At 41.6% G+C, this 25,064-nt stretch overlaps 1 protein-coding gene across 1 annotated transcript in view; it reads right to left on the bottom strand.

Moving 5' to 3' along the window:
* LOC127530410 (uncharacterized) overlaps positions 1-24,383 on the bottom strand; it is a 25,227-nt gene extending 844 nt beyond the window's left edge. Inside the window, exons 1-4 of the mRNA XM_051937072.1 lie at positions 23,930-24,383; positions 22,625-22,726; positions 9,157-14,838; positions 20-613 (exon numbers count right to left, since the gene is read on the bottom strand). Of these exons, the coding sequence (XP_051793032.1) occupies positions 20-613; positions 9,157-9,637 (1,075 nt within the window). The 5' untranslated portion in view covers positions 9,638-14,838; positions 22,625-22,726; positions 23,930-24,383. The remainder of the gene's footprint in view (positions 1-19; positions 614-9,156; positions 14,839-22,624; positions 22,727-23,929) is intronic.
* Positions 24,384-25,064: the final 681 nt, after the last annotated feature.

The raw sequence follows: 25,064 nt of genomic DNA, 5'->3' as shown, positions 1-25,064 counted from the left end.
AATGTTTCCAAGGCAAAACCTGCCATTGGAACAACTCGGAGCAGCAACCCAGGTAGCTGCACCTCCAGACACCCAGACATGAGAGGAAGCAAGAGAAGAGCCATCGCCTCCATGGATTTGCAGGCACTGCGTAAACATCGCAGACATGAACTGCTTGCCAGCCGCCGAAAAATCACAGGCTCACTGGACGAGAAAGACAATGTTTCCAAGGCAAAACCTGCCATTGGAACAACTCGGAGCAGCAACCCAGGTAGCTGCACCTCCAGACACCCAGACATGAGAGGAAGCAAGAGAAGAGCCATCGCCTCCATGGATTTGCAGGCACTGCGTAAACATCGCAGACATGAACTGCTTGCCAGCCGCCGAAAAATCACAGGCTCACTGGACGAGAAAGACAATGTTTCCAAGGCAAAACCTGCCATTGGAACAACTCGGAGCAGCAACCCAGGTAGCTGCACCTCCAGACACCCAGACATGAGAGGAAGCAAGAGAAGAGCCATCGCCTCCATGGATTTGCAGGCACTGCGTAAATATCGCAGACATGAACTGCTTGCCAGCCGCCGAAAAATCACAGGCTCACCGGACGAGAAAGACAATGTTTCCAAGGCAAAACCTGCCATTGGAAACAACTCGGAGCAGCAACCCAGGTAGCTGCACCTCCGGAGACCAAGACATGAGCGGAACCAACAGAAGAGCCATCGACAATGGTTCGACTAAAAGTAAAAAAACCATACCGCGTTCCGTTTAACAGAAGAATGGCTGACCAACTGTCACATTCTCAGCCATGGTAGAAACTCTGACTCGGCACCCAACAGAAATTCCTCTGATAGGAAGGCAAATCACAGACATGAACAGCGCGCCCAGTTTCAAAGAAGGCAGCGCCCTCCTGCAGCTGTGCAACGATGTGGGCCTCAAGGGGTGAGCGTTGCCAAGACAACAACCCCATGCCAGCCGCAACACTAGGAATCGAGTTGCACGCAGGCAGTGGAACACTGGTCGTGCATGGGCTTGGCAGAGGTATCCCAGCTACCAAAGGCTGACCAATCCAAGGCCCACTTGGTACAACAGACCAGCGTACCAAAGCTGATTATCATCGCAGACCCTTTTACAGAAACGCTTCTCGTGCAGGCTTTGCACAGAGACAGCACAGTGGCAAATTCTGTCACTGCAAATGCCAAGTAAAAAGGGACAACCAGCAACGGTTCAGACCACAGCAGAACCGCAGGGGCAAGTTCAACAATGTACACCAGAGACGCCCACAGAACCATTGAAGTTCCAGTGGAAATTTGCTCCAGCCAAGAGACAACAGAGTCAGCAGCAACCAGGTAGTCGTAGTGGCCCCCAGGACTGGCCACCAGCTGACCACAAATGTCCAGCTATCAAGTCCTAAGGTTCCTGATGCAATGAGCACACTGGCGTCGGCATTCTCCAAAATCACCCTTTAATTTGTGAAATTTTTTTAGTGTCAACACCACCACCGAAACAAATATTCAAATTGACCCAGAAGATGGACAAAATGATCGAAGGCCATGTTCAAGGACCTTCAAAATATGTTTGGCTCTGCAGAAAAAGCTGCTGGAGGCAGCCATGAATGTACAATACCATCTTTTGATGAAGCTGTGGTGTTGGCTTTGAACAACCTTTCCTTTCCCTACTACTCTTTCTTTTTATTCTTTTTATTCTTCTATTCCTCCTTTCCTTTCCTTTCCTCTCCTGTCTTGTGTCATTTCTTGGTCCTGTCTTGTGTTCTCTCTTGTGTCCTGTCTTGTGTCTCTCTTGTGTCCTGTCTTGTGTCCTGTCCTGCGTCATGTCCTGCGTCCTGTGTGTTCTGTGTTCCCCTCTAAAGAATCGCCACCTTATCGCGGGTGGAGGGGTTTGAGTGTCCCTGTGATCCTGGGAGCTATGTTCTCCGGGGCAATAGCCACTGGTAAATTGGCTCTAGGTGAGGGACCAGACAAAGAGCGATTCTGAAAACCCTGATGACATTTAACATTTTTTTAAATTACATTTTAATCGAATACAATGTTTTCAGTATTTTTTAAAATAGCTGTTAAGAATGAGCTAATCATTTTTTATCATGGAGCAATATATAGTGTCACCACAAGGCTTCAGCTCCCAACCTGTTGCAATTCTAGAATATTAACCTCTCGATTTTAAGATATCAAAGAATAAAAATCAAGAATAAATCTTCAGAAAAATAAAAAAATACAGATGGTCTGAATACCCCTTCTTTTAACATGTTTTCATTTTTTTTCTACTTCAAAAATAAAACACTTTATATTTGTATTGTCCAAAAAACAGAAACTAGACAATTCCCGCACACGGAAATCGTGGGAGGGGCTCGGGCCGGGCGGCGCTCGGGCCCTCGCGCGACCTCCATCCGGAGCGGCGCGGGAGAGGCGTTATTTCGCGTTTTTCCGGTCCGTCGCAGGCTTTTATTTAGAAATGGTGCTGTGCTTTTATTTTGACAGGCAGAGACAGGAAGATGTCACCAGGTGAAAATTTTGATTGGAGTTACTGTAAAGGTTGTGTGAAGGAGAGAGGTTTTGTTAGCTGTTAAAATGAAATTTTTGTTGACATCCTATGCATGTCCTGGGGGCTAAGCCCCCCTGTCCTTAAAACTGGAGTGACGCCTCTGTGGCACTGTAGCAGATGTTCTGAGATGTTTTTTTGTTTTTTTTCCATCAAGCCAGGGGTTTTTGGAGGGTTCTGTATGGCAAACCATAAATCCGAGCATCACAATATATACATGGCTGAAAAGAAGAGATTTTTTTTTTTTTGAAGACTAAAAGTCTGGAGGTGAAATTATGACGAAGCACGTCATAAAACATCACTTAGAGAAAACATGGAAGATCGGCAGGAAAAAATCACAACTTGGGTTCGAACCCAAGACACCCGCACCAGAGGCGGGAGCTCAGTGCGCCAAGCTACCACAGACACATGCTGACAACTCTTCGTGGCGCCTTCTTGAGTGGCAGACATGCTGCTGACAGCAGTGTTTCTGAACGGAAGCACAACGTCGAGTTTTGCCGGTCCTTACGGGCTAACCGTTAATCCTAGCTTAAAAGTAAAGTGACCGTGAGCGAGAGGAAGGCTGTGGCTAACCAGAAATGTGATTATTTCCAGATATGGTGAGAAATGACCGAGCGCCAGCGATTTAAAAACACACTGTCCCTCCATGAGCCAGATGATTCAGTTGACATTGGTGCCTATGGAGAGAAGGGTGCAATTTTGCTGTAAACTGCTGCCTGTCATTTCACTTCAGAAAGAGCTAGGTCTTCAAACTTGGATTAAATTGAACCCCAGGAAAATTGTTTACAATCTGACCAAATGTCATTCTCCTAATACTTGTCATTTGGTCGTGAGAGCGATTCTATCGTGAAAGTTTGAGGCGGATTTTTCACCTCTCCACTCTGCCTCGTCACATGAAGAGAGCAGATTCTGAGAATTTTCACTTTTTTGAGGAGTCACTGAGCAAAAACTGTAAATGTCAGCATGACATAAAATACATCCCTGCGTAGACAAGAGAAATCACTGCGTTTTGATGGTCAAATGAAGTTTCTAGGTGAAAGTATGGCGAAGCAGTGGCGCTGTGAAAACAGGTGACTCATACGTCTGAGTGATTCAGTAATCCCATTCATTGTCTATTACGCCGCCTTCTTAAGGGGCAGACATGCTCCTGACAGCAGTGTTTCTGAACGGGAGCGCAACGTCGCGTTCTGCCGGTCCTTACGGGCTAACCGTTAATCCTAGCTGAAAAGTAAAGTGACCGTGAGCGAGAGGAAGGCTGTGGCTAACCAGAAATGTGATTATTTTCCAGATATGGTGAGAAATGACCGAGCGCCAGCGATTTAAAAACACACTGTCCCTCCATGAGCCAGATGATTCAGTTGACATTGGTGCCTATGGAGAGAAGGGTGCGACTTTGCTGTAAACCGCTACCTGTCATTTCACTTCAGAAAGAGCTAGGTCTTCAAACTTGGATTCATTTGAATCCCAGGTAGATTGTCTACAATCTGACCAAATTTCATTCTCCTAATACTTGTCGTTTGGTCGTGAGAGCGATTCAATCGTGAAAGTTTCAGGCGGATTTTTCACTTGTCCTTCACTCTGCCTCGTCACATGACCCACTCTAAAGAGAGCAGATTTTGAGAATTTTCACTTTTTTGAGGACTCACTGAGCAAAAACTGTAAATGTCAGCATGACATAAAATACATCCCTTCGTAGACAAGAGAAATCACTGCGTTTTGATGGTTAAATGACGCTTGTAGGTGAAAGTATGGCGAAGCAGTGGTGTTGTGAAAACAGGTGACTCTTACGTCTGAGTGATTCAGTCCTCCCATTCATTGTCTATGTGTAAAATTAATGCAGTTTTTTGCTCATAAGTCTAGCAAATATGAATGAATGTCTTAGAAAAACCATAGCCATCGATTCCCGATAAAACCACACAAGCTGATATATAATTTGTGTGTGATTTCTCAAAGCCCTGGGAGGAGTAGCGAGCCAAAGTTTTAGGCGGAAGAAGCGGAATAATAAGAAACAAAACCCGGCGGGAGAGCAATAGGTGCTCTGGCATGTTCCATGCCCGAGCCCCCAGAGTCAGCAGCAACCAAGGTAGTCGTAGTGGCCCCCAGACTGGCCACCAGCTGACCACAAATGTCCAGCTATCAAGTCCTAAGGTTCCTGATGCAATGAGCACACTGGCGTCGGCATTCTCCAAAATCACCCTTTAATTTGTGTAAATTTTTTAGTGTCAACACCACCACCGAAACAAATAATTCAAATGACCCAGAAGATGGACAAAATGTCGAAGGCCATGTTCAAGGACCTTCAAAATATGTTTGGCTCTGCAGAAAAGCTGCTGGAGGCAGCCATGAATGTACAATATCCATCTTTTGATGAAGCTGTGGTGTTGGCTTTGAACAACCTTTCCTTTCCCTACTACTCTTTCTTTTTATTCTTTTTATTCTTTCTATTCCTCCTTTCCTTTCCTTTCCTCTCCTGTCTTGTGTCATGTCTTGTGTCCTGTCTTGTGTTCTCTCTTGTGTCCTGTCTTGTGTCCTGTCCTGCGTCATGTCCTGCGTCCTGTGTGTTCTGTGTTCCCCTCTAAAGAATCGCCACCTTATCGCGGTGGAGGGGTTTGAGTGTCCCTGTGATCCTGGGAGCTATGTTCTCCGGGGCAATAGCCACTGGTAAATTGGCTCTAGGTGAGGGACCAGACAAAGAGCGATTCTGAAAACCCTGATGACATTTAACATTTTTTTTAATTACATTTTAATCGAATACAATGTTTTCAGTATTTTTTTAAATAGCTGTAAGAATGAGCTAATCATTTTTTATCATGGAGCAATATATAGTGTCACCACAAGGCTTCAGCTCCCAACCTGTTGCAATTCTAGAAATATTAACCTCTCGATTTTAAGATATCAAAGAATAAAAATCAAGAATAAATCTTCAGAAAAATAAAAAATACAGATGGTCTGAATACCCCTTCTTTTTAACATGTTTTCATTTTTTTTCTACTTCAAAAATAAAACACTTTATATTTGTATTGTCCAAAAAACAGAAATTATAGAAGATAAGTCATGTTAATATTCTAACATATTCAAACAACCATACAAATAAAACAGCACAAGTGAAATACTGATGTGAAACCTCAGTTTTTATTATTTATTTGATCTTCCACTTTTCTTTTTTAATCCAGACAAGGCTTCGAAATGATTTTTTTTACCACATCCGCCACGTCGGTCCGCTTTTCATCAACCTAAAATATTCATATACAACCCGGTCTCACAAGGATTCGTGAAACTGTCACGTAAATTAATCTATGGTTTCGTGTATAGGTTTTTCACTATTGTAGGCCTTAGTTTTATTTATTTATTTTTACCTCTAATCGCTATATTTCAGTGTTTTGCAGTGCACTATAGCTGGTAGACCTACATTTTTAGCCACAGCTGCCCTGGGCCAGACTGACTGGCTGCCAATCCACTCCTACAACCCCTCTGACCACCACCAACATTACACAGCATACACATTCATACACCAGTGTAAGTGGCAGCACTGGAGGTAAGGTGGGTAAAGTGTCTTGCATTGGACGAAGGGCTCTGCCACCTGAGCCGTAGCCGCCCCTAATCTAAATACCTCTCTGCATGTTACATTGCACACATACAGACAAGATGTTTGTGTAGATTTTGTTTTTATGTACTTTTGATTTACTATTGAGGAAACAAAAGGAATAAAGTTTTAAAAGAAGTGGCGGCAGACAAAGCGTGTCTAAATAAATGTTATTGCGTTCTTACAATGCATCATATTGTTCATATGGTTTTACTTTAGCTCTGAGTCAAAAATGATTAAAATCCATGAATAATAAAAGAAGGTTATTTTAGAATATCCATCTTAAAATGCAGTGGCGTGGAATAGGTAAGAAAGCACAAAAAGAGGCAATAAAGTAGACATCTTCCTGTGTCAAATATAGTGGGGTCATAAATGACGCCAGTCGGTCATTTTAGTCGCTAAAATAGCTTGGTCGCTTGAGGGTTAATCATCTCAATGATGCGCAAAAAAAGGATGGACTGCACGCTGCCAATAAAATTACAGACAAACATGTCTACTTTGAGAAACACAAGATGAGGTTGTCCCTGGCTGCGCAGACACTGAGTCGCTCTGTGTCAGTGGCTCTCCGCACAATGAGGGATCTTGGGTACTCTCAGTTTAAAGACTGTGAGGCAACGGCAGAATTCATTGAGGTAATACTATTAATGATTATAGAACCAAGTACATGTTTTAAAAAAACAAATAAATAAAATTTGATTTGAGCATCAGGAACAATTTGTTGACAATTCTGACTGATTCTAAATTCAACATCAAAATGTTGTCATAAACCATGATTGTTATGATCTAGGCGGTTGTGAACCCATGCAGCAGGCAATCAGACAGACGGGTGAATTAATGATGATTTAATAAAGCAATATATATATATATATATATATATATATATATACATATATATGTATGTATAACAGAAAACTCTTAATCTGGGAAGCAAGGGGAAATAACAGAATGGAGAACTAACTGAATTGAAGTAAGGGCGGACCCGAAGGCCGAGGTAAAAACTAAACACAAATCTAAACTAACCAAGGAAGGGAACTGACTGGAGAATCCGGAAAACAGGGGGAACGGACCAGAGGGAGCCGGAGATGAGGGGCGCAACGATGGCTGAGGAGCAGATTGTCCAAGCGCAGACGGAGGGGAGAAAGCGGAGCCGGCAAGGTAATTTAACTGAGTGAAGTGGAGTCCAGGTAGTGGCGAGCATATGGTGAGAAGCATGAAACAGAGTCCAAACAGCGAAGTGTATGTGGCGACATGCGGTTTGTAGAGTCCAGTGTGCAGCGTACAGAGTGCAATAATCCAGCGGTGAGTGGTGAAGTGAGTCAGGCTTTTATGCTGCCCTGATTACTGATGGAGAGCAGCCGCGCTCTGTCACAGCCGCTGGTGATTAGGCTGATTGCCGAGTAGGAGAGGGAGGAATCATGACAATGATATTGCATGTTCATCATAAACACAAAAGGTTGTACATAACCTTACACATACCTTCACAGATGTTTGAGTGGTAAAGCTCTGAAATTTACTGTAGTACAAAGCAGACCTATGGAAATAAGGAAGTCAAGCAAATACTAATACTTGCATATTAACTCATTGTACATACAGTTTAGAAATAAGTACTCTGTTCTCTGTATATTTTGAATGGATGAGTGTTGATTTCAACTATCTGATACCTAATGAAACTCTGTAATGATAGTGATTTAGATGCCGATATTTCTTTATAGATGATTGACAGGCTGTTTGACATAATGAATGGACGCAATCCTCGTGCCAAAGGATTCAAAGCTCCCTTGGGTTTTACTTTCTCTTTTCTTTTACTTTCTTTTACTTTTACTTTCTTTTTCCGTACTTTTATCGCTCCACTTGTGATATTTTCTCACTTTTTGTCCTTTCTGTCTTTGTGAAGCTATGAGATGTAAATAAAACTGAATTGAATTGAAAAGTTCTGATCCTAACAACTAAATGTTCATTTAATCTTAGGATTTCTATTAGTTAGACGTTGAAGCCACTGTTGTTTTTAACACATAAATGTGAGCATTCTCCATATGAAATAAAAATAAAATTGTGCAAAAATATAGCTGATTCTCCTGTAAACTGAGGAGCTGCAGAGCTTCTTCTAGAACAACAGCCGATGCAACAAGAGAAGCACAAGAAGAAAGCAAAGATGGCCGCTGTTCATCCGTTCTCCTTCAAACAAATGATGAAATATAATAATAAACACATTAAAACACATTAACACACACTATAAACACATTAGCACACACCATAAGCACTTTAAAACACACAGAAAACACAATAACACACTAAAGACAGGTTAAAGTCATCAAGTAATGAAACAATTTTATAATTAACATTTAAAATACATTGAGAATGTGGTTATGTTTTCCTCTGCTGTCAGATCAACTCTGTGTGTGTGTGTGTGTGTGTGTGTGTGTGTGTGTGTTCATCATCATCAAAAAATGCACATTGAATGTGCATTGATACACATTCAATGTGCACATTCAAAAAATGCACATTGAATGTGCATTTTTTGAATGTCTTTGATCTCTGTGATGTCATCACAACTGACAGAAAGTCCACAAGTGACAGAAAGTCCACAAGTGTAACTCAATAACTCAGTAACAGAGTCAGTTCAACCCACGATTTCTCGTGATTAGCTGCGATTTTTAACACTCACCGGACTTTAGCAGAGAAGAACCGGAGTTTGTGTGCACTACACAAAATGCACCGCTACAACAACCTGTGCCTTGGAAATCTTTCTATTTCCAAGGCACCAAGAGATGCCACCACAGCCAAGGAACCAAAGAGGAATTCTTCTGATTTGTGGGTCCTGCGCACGCAACAGAGATACCAGCTGTTGGCTCGCTACCGCAGAATCTCAGAGTCAGTGATTGATGAGGGTGTTAAACGTACGGCACATGGGTCACACAGGAGAGCTATTGCATCCATGGATTTGTTGGCACTGCGTAAACATCGCAGATATGAATTGCTTGCCAGCCGCCGAAAAATCACAGGCTCACTGGACGAGAAAGACAATGTTTCCAAGGCAAAACCTGCCATTGGAACAACTCGGAGCAGCAACCCAGGTAGCTGCACCTCCAGACACCCAGACATGAGAGGAAGCAAGAGAAGAGCCATCGCCTCCATGGATTTGCAGGCACTGCGTAAATATCGCAGACATGAACTGCTTGCCAGCCGCCGAAAAATCACAGGCTCACTGGACGAGAAAGACAATGTTTCCAAGGCAAAACCTGCCATTGGAACAACTCGGAGCAGCAACCCAGGTAGCTGCACCTCCAGACACCCAGATATGAGAGGAAGCAAGAGAAGAGCCATCGCCTCCATGGATTTGCAGGCACTGCGTAAATATCGCAGACATGAACTGCTTGCCAGCCGCCGAAAAATCACAGGCTCACCGGATGAGGAAGACGATGTTTCCAAGGCAAAACCTGCCATTGGAACAACTCGGAGCAGCAACCCAGGTAGCTGCACCTCCGGAGACCAAGACATGAGCGGAACCAACAGAAGAGCCATCGACAATGGTTCGACTAAAAGTAAAAAACCATACCGCGCCGTTCCGTTTAACAGAAGAATGGCTGACCAACTGTCACATCTCAGCCATGGTAGAAACTCTGACTCGGCACCCAACAGAAATTCCTCTGATAGGAAGGCAAATCACAGACATGAACAGCGCGCCCAGTTTCAAAGAAGGCAGCGCCCTCCTGCAGCTGTGCAACGATGTGGGCCTCAAGGGGTGAGCGTTGCAAGACAACAACCCCATGCCAGCCGCAACACCAGGAATCGAGTTGCACGCAGGCAGTGGAACACTGGTCGTGCATGGGCTTGGCAGAGGTATCCCAGCTACCAAAGGCTGACCAATCCAAGGCCCACTTGGTACAACAGACCAGCGTACCAAGCTGATTATCATCGCAGACCCTTTTACAGAAACGCTTCTCGTGCAGGCTTTGCACAGAGACAGCACAGTGGCAAATTCTGTCACTGCAAATGCCAAGTAAAAAGGGACAACCAGCAACGGTTCAGACCACAGCAGAACCGCAGGGGCAAGTTCAACAATGTACACCAGAGACGCCCACAGAACCATTGAAGTTCCAGTGGAAATTTGCTCCAGCCAAGAGACAACAGAGTCAGCAGCAACCAAGGTAGTCGTAGTGGCCCCCAGACTGGCCACCAGCTGACCACAAATGTCCAGCTATCAAGTCCTAAGGTTCCTGATGCAATGAGCACACTGGCGTCGGCATTCTCCAAAATCACCCTTTAATTTGTGTAAATTTTTTTAGTGTCAACACCACCACCGAAACAAATAATTCAAATGACCCAGAAGATGGACAAAATGTCGAAGGCCATGTTCAAGGACCTTCAAAATATGTTTGGCTCTGCAGAAAAGCTGCTGGAGGCAGCCATGAATGTACAATATCCATCTTTTGATGAAGCTGTGGTGTTGGCTTTGAACAACCTTTCCTTTCCCTACTACTCTTTCTTTTTATTCTTTTTATTCTTTCTATTCCTCCTTTCCTTTCCTTTCCTCTCCTGTCTTGTGTCATGTCTTGTGTCCTGTCTTGTGTTCTCTCTTGTGTCCTGTCTTGTGTTCTCTCTTGTGTCCTGTCTTGTGTCCTGTCCTGCGTCATGTCCTGCGTCCTGTGTGTTCTGTGTTCCCCTCTAAAGAATCGCCACCTTATCGCGGTGGAGGGGTTTGAGTGTCCCTGTGATCCTGGGAGCTATGTTCTCCGGGGCAATAGCCACTGGTAAATTGGCTCTAGGTGAGGGACCAGACAAAGAGCGATTCTGAAAACCCTGATGACATTTAACATTTTTTTTTAATTACATTTTAATCGAATACAATGTTTTCAGTATTTTTTTAAATAGCTGTAAGAATGAGCTAATCATTTTTTATCATGGAGCAATATATAGTGTCACCACAAGGCTTCAGCTCCCAACCTGTTGCAATTCTAGAAATATTAACCTCTCGATTTTAAGATATCAAAGAATAAAAATCAAGAATAAATCTTCAGAAAAATAAAAAAATACAGATGGTCTGAATACCCCTTCTTTTTAACATGTTTTCATTTTTTTTCTACTTCAAAAATAAAACACTTTATATTTGTATTGTCCATAAAACAGAAATTATAGAAGATAAGTCATGTTAATATTCTAACATATTCAAACAACCATACAAATAAAAAACGTCATTATCATTGTTTAGTTGAGTAGGCCTATTATTTGTTACAGTTAACAGGCTGTTTTTTTTGTTTGCTTTTTTCCCTCTTTTTTGTGGGCGCCTTCAGCTCCACTTTGTTTTTTATTATTTTTATTTATTCATTTATTGATTTGTGGCCGCCTATTGACGCAGCCGGTCCGCTTTATTTATTTATTTAGCCTAATCATTTGCGGCCGTCTATTGATGCGGCTGCTCCGCCCCGCTTTATATTTTCATTTATTTATTTGTTTGTGATGCTGCCTGGTGGCAGTCGCATGACCAGGCAGCCACAGTGGCATTTGCTCACATTGCCCAATGGCCAGTCCGTCCCTGGTTCTGTCCTTCTAATGATCTTTGAAAAAGGAAAGCTCCCTGTATTGGATCTCTCGGTGCACTCATTACATTGTTCTCCTAAATAGATCAAAATTAGAACAGTTGAGAGGTACTGTTGTGAGTGCAATGTCAACACTCATGATTTGTTCACGTTGACCATTGTTTTGATGCCATTTAACAGAGGGGACTTGAGCAACACTGTAACAGGCTTGATTTTCTTATTGAACTATGTTCACATGTCCCACCATGTGACTTGCAGGCTCTTTTCCAGCAGCTACACCTGAAGCTTTTTTAGAGTTTTTTAGAGAAAGTATCAAAAAATATATATTATTAATTTAAGGTAACCCTAATTTCAAATCAAAAACATCTCTGTAGATTTGAGAAATCTTGTATGTTATGAACCCCAGCAGAAAATGAACTGCCTTTCTGTAGCAGAGCTCCAGTCAACGTCGTCTTGACAAGTAATTCTTGTGTTCAAAACCGAAGTACTTCAGCTAGTAAATACTATGTAAGGCTTGATTAAAGATAATACACTTGTTTTTATGAATCAGTACATGCCATGTTCAGTTTCACTCAGAAATGTCCAGTCTGTCTTCTTTCACCCTTTCCACATCATAGCATAAAGACTCTGCATGACATCAGAGTCACAGGAGTAAATTTTATTGACCAGTCATCTTCTATGAGAGCATTAGAAATTAAAATGCTTCCATTTTGAAATCAGCATGTCAGTTGCAACATCACAAAGCAACATCATGCTGCATAAACATGTTTTTTTCCCCACCTATAGCACTTGGTTAAGTGTATTAAAATTCAAATTGTAGTCACTTCTCTGGACAAATTTTGAATGATATTTTTTCAAAACATACCCTCATTCTGTGATTGTGCCATTTGTCCTCTAGGGGACAAACTCCGTTTCAAATCATTGACCATCTCCCAAAAAAACTTTTTTTTTTAAATCATAAACTGTGGAGATTTACAATGCTATCTATGAAATATTAGCTCAGTATGTCAGACACTTTCTTAGAGGTTTTTCAGTGGACTGCAGACCCAGTTTCACTCGTTTTTTTTTATTTTCTCACATTGAAATTTGAGGCTGTTTGAAGATGAATATCTCAAGAACAATTCTAGATAAAAGCCTGAAACCTTCACTTGTTTGTCTTGCTAACATCAGCAGATCAGATTGCTGTTAAATACAGCAGTGGATTGGACATCCCATACATTTGTGAAATACTGCATTAAGAATCACTTTGAGGTCTTCAAGAGTCATTTATTTTAGTACAATCATAAAACTAAACACATCCTAATAAAAGACATTAAAACTGAAAATTGACTGGTTCCATAAAATATTTCTTGTAAACAACAAACCAAAAAAATATCATTTGTATTTGTGTCTTTCTGATGCAGCCACACCCTTAGAAACACACAAAAAGACTTTTCAACAAATATTTCATAATATTTAAGATTGTGTCAAATTTTCAGGGTGTCTCTGTGCTTGCGCTAGCCATTCTCCACTTCTCCATAGGCGAAGCCTTCCTCAGGATGGCAAAGCCATTTTTAGCGTGTTTAGCCACGATGGCGAAGCTAATTTTGCCTAATAAATGTGAAAAAAGGGTTAACTTGCAACTTTTTTGTAATTTGCCGAGCGATAATCAAAGAAAATAACAAACTGCGTCTCCTTTACTGAAGAGCGCTACCGAGTATAACCGGAACGACCTGAATGCTTCCGATCATTAATAGATGCACACTGTCACGTGTCTCGTCTCAGCCAATCAGAAAAAAGGATACAGACTAACCCAGGTGTTGTGCAATTTTCACACTCCCCGGAAAAATCTGACTCCCCCTTCGCGTGAGACTTACTTTTCACTCTGTGCCCACTTGACAGGTTTTTCTGTCGTACGTTTACTGCTTTTGCTGTTGTTTTTGGGTTAAATGTGACTAAGTGCTGACCTGCAGACATGTTTTCCTGTTAAATATGATTAGGTGACATGTTTCTCCTCCTCTTCTCATCCGTATGTGCGCACCCTAAATGGCATCGGGGAGATTCTATGCTACGCTCAGCTTCACTCCTATGAGGACATCAGGACAGGACAGGGTGTAGTCGCCAAATATTGTTCACATTCCATCAGTGTTCTACACGTGTCATAAAATAATTGTTCACTTAGAAAACTTCATATCTCCTTACTTAAAATCAGACTCCCCTAAGAATGCAAGATATGGCATCAAAATATGTCTGGTATTTATGTATAAAGTCTTTAATATAAGTATCGTTCTTAAGTATAAAGTAATTTGTTATTGTTGTTATTTTTATAGGGCCAGTTCACAATATGATACAACATCTGCACCTCTGCTACTGCTGTGTGAAGTATCAACTATGTATTACTTATTACTATCATTACAGGAGAGAAGTTGTAGGGGTAGTCAGATTTTTCTGGACCACTTGACAAAATCTGTCAGATTTTCTACACTTTCTCTCCTGTAATGACTACTTCACACAGAAGCAGAGGTGCAGATGTTTTAGCTGAGAAAGTTTGGACAGACAGACAGACAGACAGACAGACAGATAGACAGATAGACAGATAGATAGATAGATAGATAGATAGATAGATAGATAGATAGATAGATAGATAGATAGATAGGAATCCTAAGGCCAGTAATCTCCTCAATTAATTATGATTAATCATCAGACAATCACTGAACCAGCTCTGCATCTAACGGGTTCCTGCAGCCCAGAGGGATCTCAGGAACCATTAAGGTGTTAATTGAGGAAATTCGCCCTGCTGCTCACTGCCTCCATCCAGACGTCTATCCCTCTACCACTGATAATTCATTTAACTGAGTAACCACTTTGAATGGTTTAATTAATTTACAGTCACGTCTGTTAATGACAGCTTTCCTCTTAATGGATTTTGCAACGAAGCAACGAAGACACTAAACAAAGAAATTAGACCTGAATTCTGTGAAGCCGGATCTCAAGGACTTTAAGTTTGTGGAGGACTTCATGAACTTTTACTGAACCCTGCATGGACAAATCTTCTTGGCAGGGGTTCAGTTTGTGTCCAGTGTGCATACGCTGGTGTCGTTGTAGGGTTCCTTGTTGGTTGGACGTTGGTCCAGACTGGTCAAAGCAGCACTGTTCACCATTGGCAGAGTGCTGACAAGTCTGAGAGTTTTGTCCATCTGTTCCGTTCTGCTTGGAAAACAAACACACAAACACAGAGAACGTCAGTGTTTCCTGCAGCATTGAAGAACTGATGCCTTGCCTGAGATAGAGAGCACCCCAAATGACATCTGAAGACACTTTTACCTGTTGGAATTTAACATTCAGTTGTCTGATTACATCAGAATTCCTAATCTTACCTACATCCCCAGATTAACCTGGACCAGATTTCTGTGTCAAAACGAATACAGGTTAGACTGAACGATAGCTGATAATGTGTTAACAGAATTCAACTGACCACAGTTGTTCAAAACAGTTTTGAAACAATTTTGCATCAATATCCAAAATTATTCAATACATAATTGTGTGTACACTGTGACTGAGACCAGTCTTTACATACCTCACTGTGACACTGATTGAATGCTTTCTTTCTGGTGTGGATCTGCTGGTGTTGTTTCAGGGAACCCAAAGTTGTAAAAGTCTTCTTACACTTGTCACATCTGTATGGTCTCTCCCCAGTGTGGACACGTTGGTGAACTTTGAGGCATGCAGTGGAGCTGTAGCGTTTCCCACACTGGTCACAAATGTATGGTTTAACCCCAGTGTGGGTCACTTCATGAGCTTTTAACTGCGAGTACATTACAAATAGTTTGCCACAGTGATCACATATCCACACATCATGTCCAGTGTGGATGCGTTGGTGATATTTTAAGGTCTGTTGGGAGCTGAAAGTTTTTTCACAGGAGTCACAGTGGTACCGCTTTCTACCAGAATGGGGGCATTGATGGATCGACAACTGTTCATGTTGAGTAAATGTTTTCACACACTGATCGCAGTTGAATGGTTTAACTCCACTGTGAATGAGTTGATGATTTTTTAACGTACTCTTCTGAGTAAAAGCCTTTCCACACTGATCACAGCTGAATGGTTTAACTCCACTGTGAACGAGTTGGTGGGATTTTAAAGAGAGCACGTGAGTAAAAGCCTTTCCACACTGATCACAGTTGAATGGTTTAACTCCACTGTGAATGAGTTGATGAGTTTTTAATGTACTCTTGTGAGTAAAACCCTGTCCACACTGATCACAGCTGAATGGTTTAACTCCACTGTGAATGAGTTGGTGGGATTTCAAAGAGAGCACGCGAGTAAAAGCCTTTCCACACTGATCACAGCCAAACAATTTCTCTCCACTGTGAATGAGTTGATGGGATTTCAAAGAGAGCACGCGAGTAAAAGCCTTTCCACACTGATCACAGTTGAATGGTTTAACTCCACTGTGAATGAGTTGATGTCTTTTTAAGTGACTCCTCCGAGTAAAACCCTTTCCACACTGATCACAGGTGAATGGTTTAACTCCACTGTGAATGAGATGATGTTTTGCTAGATTATTCTTGTGAGTAAAACCCTGTCCACACTGATCACAGCTGAATGGTTTAACTCCACTGTGAATGAGTTGATGTTTTGCTAGATTACTCCTGTCAGTAAAAGCCTTTCCACACTGATCACAGCTGAATGGTTTAACTCCACTGTGAACGAGTTGATGTCTTTTTAAATCACTCTTCTTAGTAAAAGCCTTTCCACACTGATCACACCTGAATGGTTTCTCCACAGTGTGAATACGTTTGTGAATTCTTAGCTTTGTTGCTGTGATAAAAGTCTTGCCACATTGCTCACAACTGAGTGATTTATCTCTTTTTGCTGTTGTTGCCGAACCATCCTTATCCACCTCAGAAGTCCCACATCGCATTCCATTGCTGTGTTTACATTTCTGTAGCAAAAGACAAAGATAAAAACAGAGGCAGTGATGGAAGAGCAGTCATGAAAAAAATGATCCTAAAAGTCTCAATTCCATGTAGTTGGACATGAGGCTGAAACTAGATCAAGAATCTGCAGACATGCTAGCAGCTTTGTCATTAGAAACCTAGAAATGTGTCAACAGCACACTCACAATGTCAACAAAACTATTTTCACAGGCCGATAGTTTTCAGCTTTCTGCACAGTAGTTTTAGAATATTGGGTAGTAAAATCTGTCGATCACCATGAAAAGCAAAGCAGAGCTGGGACTGATGGGATTGTACCACCAGGATCTCTTGATCCCCAGACTTTCCGTTAAGTTACATTACTGGAGAAATGTACAATATGAAAAGCATACAACATCAATGTCCAGATTTAGGTCTTAATGGCAGCAGGGTCAATTCAGACCACCAACACTTTATAGTTTCTCCTCGGGGATCAGATGTTGATACCAGTCCAGAAAAGATCTGTAATTCTGCCACTGAATTCTGGATTTGACCCGAACGACCCGGGCAATTTGTTGTGCAGCAGTTACACAAGCGTTCACCATCAAACAACAAAAGCAACAAAACAGTAAAAGCAATAGCAACGATTAAAGGAAATGTTTTAAAAATGTAAAAAACACAGTAAAACAATTACAAGCAAAATTGAAGCTGCAAGCAGCATTGGGCGGGACCTCGCCCCGCCCCGCCCCCCCAAGCTGTCAGCAAGCAAGTGCCGTCCATGACCAAAGATGAAAGCCAGAGGAGTTCCTCTGCCGGAATATTGTACGGTTTTGGAGGAGATAATCTTTAAAGGGTTTTCATATTTTGGGTTATAGCGCCACCTCGATTGAAGATAGCTCAAATCGGTCGAACAGGTTTTCGTAGAGCTCAAGCGGGCAAACGTGCGTGCCAAATTTCATATAAAGTTATGCATGTTTATGGGGTCAAATTAAGCGAAACATGGTTTCAGGTGAAGACAAACTTTGACAGCTTTTTAAAAAAAAAACTAGACAAGTTAGCCTTTTTCTTCTGATAACTTTTCTTTGGCTGGATATTCACCATGATCTGTCCAAATATGAAGCCAGAATATTGTACGGTTTCGGAGGAGATAATCTTTAAAATGTTTTAATATTTTGGATTATAGCACCCCCTAGATTGGAGATGGCTCAAATCGATCAGACAAGTTGTCGTAGAGCTCGAGCGGACGAACGCGTGAGTGGTGGTTGCATGTCTCTACGACATTCTTGTGCGGAGAGCTGAGGCCTTTTGTGTTGGCCTTTTGTGTCTTTGAAGGTTTTTGTGTCCTTAGGTGGCTATGGAGTTTTTGAAGATACCTTTTTCAGAATATCGAATTTTTCGCTTGACCCAACGTGGGTGCCAAATTTCATAAAAGGTTATGCACGTTTAGGGGGACAAATTAAGCGAAACATTGTTTCAGGTTAAGACAAACTTTGACAGCTTATAAAAGAAAAACTAGACAAGTTAGACAAGTTAGACAACTTTTTCTTTTGATAACTTTTGTTTGGCTGGATATTCACTATTATCTGTGCAAATATGAAGCCGGAATACGCTATGGTTTCGGAGAAGAAAATCTTTGAAGGGTTTTCATATTTTGGGTTATTGCGCCCCCTGGATTGAAGACAGCTCAAATCGTTCGGACAGGTTTTCGTAGAGCTCGAGCGGATGAACGCGTGAGTGGTGGTTGCATGTCTCTACGACATTCTTGTGCAGAGAGCTGAGGCATTTTGTGTTGGCCTTGTGTGTCTTTGCAGGTGTTTGCGTCCCTCGGTGGCGCTATAGAGTTTTTCCAGAATTTGTTTTCAGAATATTGAAATTTTCGCGTGACCCGACGTGCGTTCCAAATTTCATAAAACGTTATACACGTTTAGTGGGTCAAATTAAGTGAAACGTGCGGGGAAAAAGAATAATAATAATTAAAGCTGCAAGCATCATTTGGCGGGACCTCGCCCTGCCCCCCCATGCGGTCAGCAAGCAAGTGTCGTCCCTGACCAAAGATGAAAGCCAGAGGAGTTCCTCTGCCGGAATATTGTACAGTTTCAGAGGAGATAATGTTTAAATGGTTTGCATATTTCAGGTTATAGCGCCCCCTAGATTGAAGATAACTCAAATTCATCGACAGGTTTTCATAGAGCTCGAGTAGTAACGCGTGAGTGGTGGTTGCATGTCTCTACGACATTCCTGTGCGAAGAGCTGAGGCCATTTGTGATTTTTGCAGTATTTGTGTCCCTAGGTGGCGCTACAAAGTTTTTCAAGATATTTTTTGCAGAATATTGAAATTTTCAGGGGACTGCACCTGCGTACCAAATTTCAGCAAAATACATGAACGTTTAGGGGTTGAAATTGAAGCGAAACATGGTTTCAGGTGAAGACAAACTTTGACAGCTTATAAAAGAAAAACTAGACAAGTTAGCCTTTTTCTTTTGATAACTTTTGTTTGGCTGGATATTCACTATAACCTGTCCAAATATGAAGCCGGAATATTGTACGGTGTCAAAGGAGATAATCTTTAAAGGCTTTTCATATTTTGGGTTATAGCGCCCCTGTGACGAACAGGGCCGTCCGTCACATATGTTTGCACCTTGCACACGACACTTTATATATTCACTTAGCGTTTTAATGCACCCAACACTTTGAGAAGGCTAATTGGTAAATAAATAATTTGTACGCGATTGTCGGTTTTAAATATTTTATTATCAAACATTTTTATTGAGGTTGCCCGTAGGTCCGGTCCGGTGGCGTCATCTCTGGTGATGGCGGCGGCCGGGTCTGCAGAGGCAACATAACAATTGAGATTGGAATGCACAATATTGTGAGATAGTTTTAAATTGGTTGTTCTCATTAGTGTGGTGTGCATGCGGTGAATGTATTGAGTGTTGTGGAGGGGTGGGTATGTGAGTGGTCTGTGCAGTTAACCTACCGTTTCCTCTTGTGTCCAGGTGCGTCTGGCCAAAAGAGTCCCCGGGGAGCCAGACGCCCAAAAGACAGTTCCGGGCTGAACCAAGGGGAGGGATACGGAAGGGGTGGCTGCAATAGTTTTAACTTTATATTTTGTTGTTGGATTAAGTTTGGTGGTTTTAGTTGGGTTAGTTTGCATTAGTTATTTTTTGTTTACTTTATTCTGGGTTATGGTTTATGTTGGAGAGTTTTTAACTTAGGTTTAATAGCTAAGGTTAACACAATCTACCTGCACAGTTTTATTGGTTTATTCCTGTTGAGCAGACCAGTATTAGAGGAGGCTTTTCCCCTCAGTCGGGGCTGTTCTGTTGTGGTCTGCTGCTGGAGAAGCCACTGCTCCTAACCTCTAACGCACCTTACGACATTGGCACTTTTTTGCACTTGCACTTTGATTACTTTGTATTTTTGCACATTTGGAAAATAAAGAACAAAAAAAAGAAAAGAAGTCGACCACTCAAATGCTGCCTCCGCCTGCCTTTGTACCGCTGTTCTTCCACCGCTCGAGCCGCTTGATCACAGCCCCCTAGATTGAAGATAGCTCGAATCAGTTGGACAGGGTCTCATAGAGGGGGAGGAGACGAACGCGTGAGTGGTGGTTGCATGTGTCTACGACTTTCCTGTGTGAAGAGCTGAGGCCATTTGTGATTTATGCAGTTTTTTGTGTCCCCAGGTGGCGCTATAAAGTTTTTCCAGATTTTTTTTTCGGAATATTGAAATTTTCAGGAGACGACACCTGTGTACGAAATTTCAGCAAAATACATCCACGTTTAGGGGGCGAAATTGACGCGAAACATGGTTTCAGGTGAAGACAAACTTTGACAGCCTATTAAACAAAAACTAGACAAGTTAGCCTTTTTCTTTTGATAACTTTTGTTTGGCTGGATATTCACTATAATCTGTGCAAATATGAAGCCGAAATATTGTACGGTTTCGGAGGAGATAATGTTTTAAGGGTTTTCATATTTGGGGTTATAGCGCCCCCTAGATTGAAGATAGCTCAAATCGGTCGGACAGGTTTTCGTAGAGCTCAAGCAGACAAACGCGTGTGTGGTGGTTGCATGTCTCTACGACATTCCTGTGCGAAGAGCTGCGGCCTTTTGTGTTGCCTTTATGGTTTGTTGCCGTTTGTCGTGTCCCGAGGTGGCACGATAGAGTTTTTGCAGATTTTGTTTTCAGAATATCGAATTTTTCGCGTGACCCGACGTGCGTGCCAAATTTCATAAAAAGTTATGCACGTTTAGGGGGTCAAATTAAGCAAAACGTGGTGGACTTGTAAAATAATAATAATAAGAAACGGAGCAAATACAATAGGGACTCGCCAGCTCCGCTGGCTCGGTCCCTAATAATAATAATAAGAAGAAGAAGAAGAAATGGAGCAAATACTATAGGGACTCGCCAGGTCCGCTGGCCAGCTTTGCTGGCTCGATCCCTAATAATAGGAAGAAGAAATGGAGCAAATACAATCGGGACTCGACAGCTTCACTGGCTTGGTCCCTAATGAAAGCCATTTAAAGAAAAAATCAAACAAAACATAAGATAGACAGGGACATCGGCAGCAATCTTGGTCATTTAGTCAGACATAGTAAAAGTTTTCAATAAACGGCCACCGATGTAATCAGGTAGAGGACTTTTCTTTGGTCTGCACTGTTTGAGACACCAGATTACATTGCCCACATCAAGAAAGGGATTCTGTGGAGAGGCTGACATGAGACAGTTTTTAGTCTCAGCACGTTTAGCTCTAAAATCATGGGAGTCAAACCTGACATAAAAACTGTTTAGACTTTGAGCCAGCTCTGAATCAGAATTATAACCACTGAGCTGAACTCTCTCATTGACACATTAATTAGTCCCAGTGATCAGATTCATGCCATCCCAGACTGAACTGAGGTTGTTCATTTTGAGCTGAGACTCAAGTTTGTCTTTGTATTGTCTTTTGTGGGTCCTGATCTCCTACTTTATTTCCTTCTGGCGGTTATACAGATTTAGTGTATTTCCTTCTCTGAAGACTGTTTTCTTTCTGTACAGTAGGTCTTTAAGCTTCTTAGAAAGCCATGGCTTAGTGTTTGGATACAGTTTTACAGTTTTTTTCAGGAATAACACTGGTTTCACAGTCTGTGACCCAGCTGCTCACAACATCAGTCGGTTCATCAATATCAGCTGAGGACTCCTTAAACACGTCCCAGTCAGTAACCTCCAGACATCCCTGCAGAGTGTGACAAACTTTCAGTCTGATGTTCTGCACTTTGCCTTGCTTCAGTACAGTGGTAGACAGGGATAAGGAGGATGCAGTTGTGGTCAGAGGAACCCCGAGGAGAAGCACCTTTCACATTGTTGTAACAGATCAAAGATTTTGTCACATCTAGTGGGGCATGTGATGTACTGATGGAAGTCTCTCAGTGTGTGTTTTAGTGTGCAGTGGTCTCTGGAAGCTTTCAAAGTCAGGACATCATCTTGAAGGCATAGCAATCTTAGTGTATGCAAACTTCTGATTGTGAAGAAAGTAATAAAAATTCTCTAAAAAAAAAAAAAAAATCTTTCTTTCGTTATTCTGGCATTTAAAGATAATTTTGGTCATCTTAACCGACATAAAACAAGAGAAGCATTGCCAGATTTAATGTCAGATCGTGTAAATTTAAAAAAGGGTTATGTGTCGTTTATACAGTGTAAGTAAACTTCTGGGTTCAACTGTCTGAATTTCTTGAGAAGGAAAAGGCTGGTAAACTCACAATGCTCAAAAGTATTATTCTCTACCAAAGAAAATGCTGCTCTTTACCTTCCTGGACAACTTGATTGAAAAACAAGACTTTTCTTCCGTTACTTATCTTCATCACCATGTAAGACATTTTCAGAAAGTATGATCAGCAGCTAGTTCAGCCTCAAACAAAAACAAGCAGCTTCCTAGCAGTCCACCATTATATCCTCAGTACAGCTGCTTCTGCAGAGCTTCATCTCTCCAGCCAACGTCACCTGGCTTTGGTCGGCCCATCTAACCAACTGGAGCAACTTTTGACGTTTTAAAGAACAAATGAATGATAATAATGTTACAGTGGTATGTTTCTCACTTTTTGTGAAGAATCCATGTTTCCTCCGTTGTTGAGCTCAGACTAAATGGCTGCCAACATTCCTCTGCTCCTCCGTCAGACTCTCCTCCTCCTGCCAATCACCTGTCACATCAAACACATCTTCATTAGGATACCACTCTATACACAAGTGTCAGAGTGTCCCATATGTTCATCAGCCAACACAGAGGACACATTTCAACTCAATAGTTCACTTTTAGCTCTTTTCAGTTTCACCTAAAACTGATACAAATGAACTTAAACTGTTAAAAATAAGGAGCATAGACAGAAAACAGACATGGAAAAAGAGAATAAAGAGAACACAAAGATGCTACTGCAGGTGATTCAAGACAGGACTGCTGGTAGAAAACTGTTCATGCTGTAAGTTAGTGAATGTATTTTACTGCTCAGTGTTCTGTTTAAAGGCAGCTCTCACTCTCTGTTCTTTGCACTCTCCCATAGTGTCAAGTGTCCTCCCACTTTCAATGACAGGTGATTCTCATTGATGATTTTTCTCACAGTTTCTGCAGTTTCCCCACTTGAAAAAGGATGTTTCATCTACCCAGGGTTTGAGCAGGACTCCACTCATCAATCAGACAGTTGCTTTCTTTCTTTTCCCTCTTTTATTTTGCAGTGGTCACAAATTCATGAGATACAGAGGTGGCAACTTCCATAAGTCCATACGTTTAGTTGATAGATTAAGGTGAAAAACCTTTAAACAGAACACAAAAGGACAATGTTCACATCACTGTATTCAGCAAATAGTAACAACCATTCCTCATGGACATTTTCACCACACTGGCAAATGCTACTCCACTCAGTTTATGTTTGTCAACCTCAACACCACATAAACTGAAGCGACAAATCATGGCATGAGCAATATTCAACCCAATACTATACCACACATGAATTTATCTGCATTTTAAAGAGTTGATTTTGAATCACAGTTTAACAAATTACTCTGAGCATTTTTTAAAACTATTTTATACTTTTTACTTCATGGTTTTAAAAGTATTTAAAGTGCATAAAGTGCTTTTAAAGTCCAATCCTTTCCAGATCCAATAAATAAATAAAGGGCATCGTAAAAACCCACCATTACAAACAGGATGAATTCACTGGTCTTAGCTGGAACCCTCTAATTAACACCAATTAGCCTGCAATCTTATTTTCAACTGAATAATTACAAAACACAGGGCAATTATTGGTAAACAGACAAAGTTTACTCCGTGGCTAATGCTAACACATACTGCAGTGGCACACATCGGCAGCTTAAACAGTCTTTTAGAGTCTCCACAATTCTGCTCTTACCGGCTGCAACCCGGATTTTGGAGATGAAGGCAATCCTGCACAGTTTGCCGCAGATCTTGATGCTTTCCCAACAGAAACTCATGGCCACTTTGTTTGAATGCGGTCATTCATTCTCAGTTCCTCCTCAGTGCTGTGTGTGTCCCCTTTTTTGCCGCCGGTGGCAAACCTGCAGCCGCAGATTGTTTCCGCCCCAGCTGAGTGTAGGACCTGTGCGTAAATGCTTCTCCTTTGAGTTTTCAGCTCCTTCCAGTTTGACTTGACACATAGACTGCTTTGCACTCTGTGTCACCTGTACCTTCAGAGCTCTGAATAAAAGAACAAAAGATTTATTGCAAAGAACAAAAAGGTTTTGCCTCCACAGCAGCTTGTTATGAAAATGATTGTATTTGATGATTGAATGTTCTTATTCATTGTAATACTGTGTGATGTGTGCTAAAAGAGGAACAAGGACACGAGCTATCATCAATATCATTTCATCTTACATGGCTAATTTCAAAAAATATGACATTATCTAAATATGCACTACTGTTCAAAAGTTTGAGGTCACTTAGAAATGTCCTTTTTCTTGAAATCAGTTTTTTCAATGAAGATAGCATTAAATAAATGATAAATCCAGTCAAGACCTTGTTAATGTGGTAAATGACTATTGTAGTTGGAAACGACTGATTTTTAATGGAATATCTCCATAGGGGTACAGAGGAACATTTCCAGCAACCATCACTCCTGTGTTCTGATGCTACATTGTGTTAGCTAATGGTGTTGAAAGGCTCATTGATGATTAGAAAACCCTTGTGCAGTTATGTTAGCACATGAATAAAAGTGGGAGCTTTCATGGAGAACATGGAATTGTCTGGATGACCCCAAACTTTTGAACGGTAGTGTACAGAAGGATATGGAAATCATAACGCAGTGTTTGAGCGGTCGTCGGTGAGCTGGTGTGCTTGAGCTGCAGTGAGTACTGGAGAGGACTTTATAGATCTACATACACCACCGTTCAAAAGTTGGGTTTTCATGTTTTACATTTCTAAGTGACCCCAAACTTTTGAACACTCGTGTTTGCGTCAGTAGACTGTTTTCTGCTCAAGTCTGCTAAAATTGGATCCAACCTGTTAACCTGCACACCAACTGACCTACA

The sequence above is a fragment of the Acanthochromis polyacanthus genome, chromosome 16 (genome assembly GCF_021347895.1).
Source record: "Acanthochromis polyacanthus isolate Apoly-LR-REF ecotype Palm Island chromosome 16, KAUST_Apoly_ChrSc, whole genome shotgun sequence".
NCBI lineage: Eukaryota > Metazoa > Chordata > Actinopteri > Pomacentridae > Acanthochromis > Acanthochromis polyacanthus.
The sequence above is the reverse complement of the archived record's forward strand: the minus strand, read 5'-3'. Positions and strand labels throughout refer to the sequence as shown.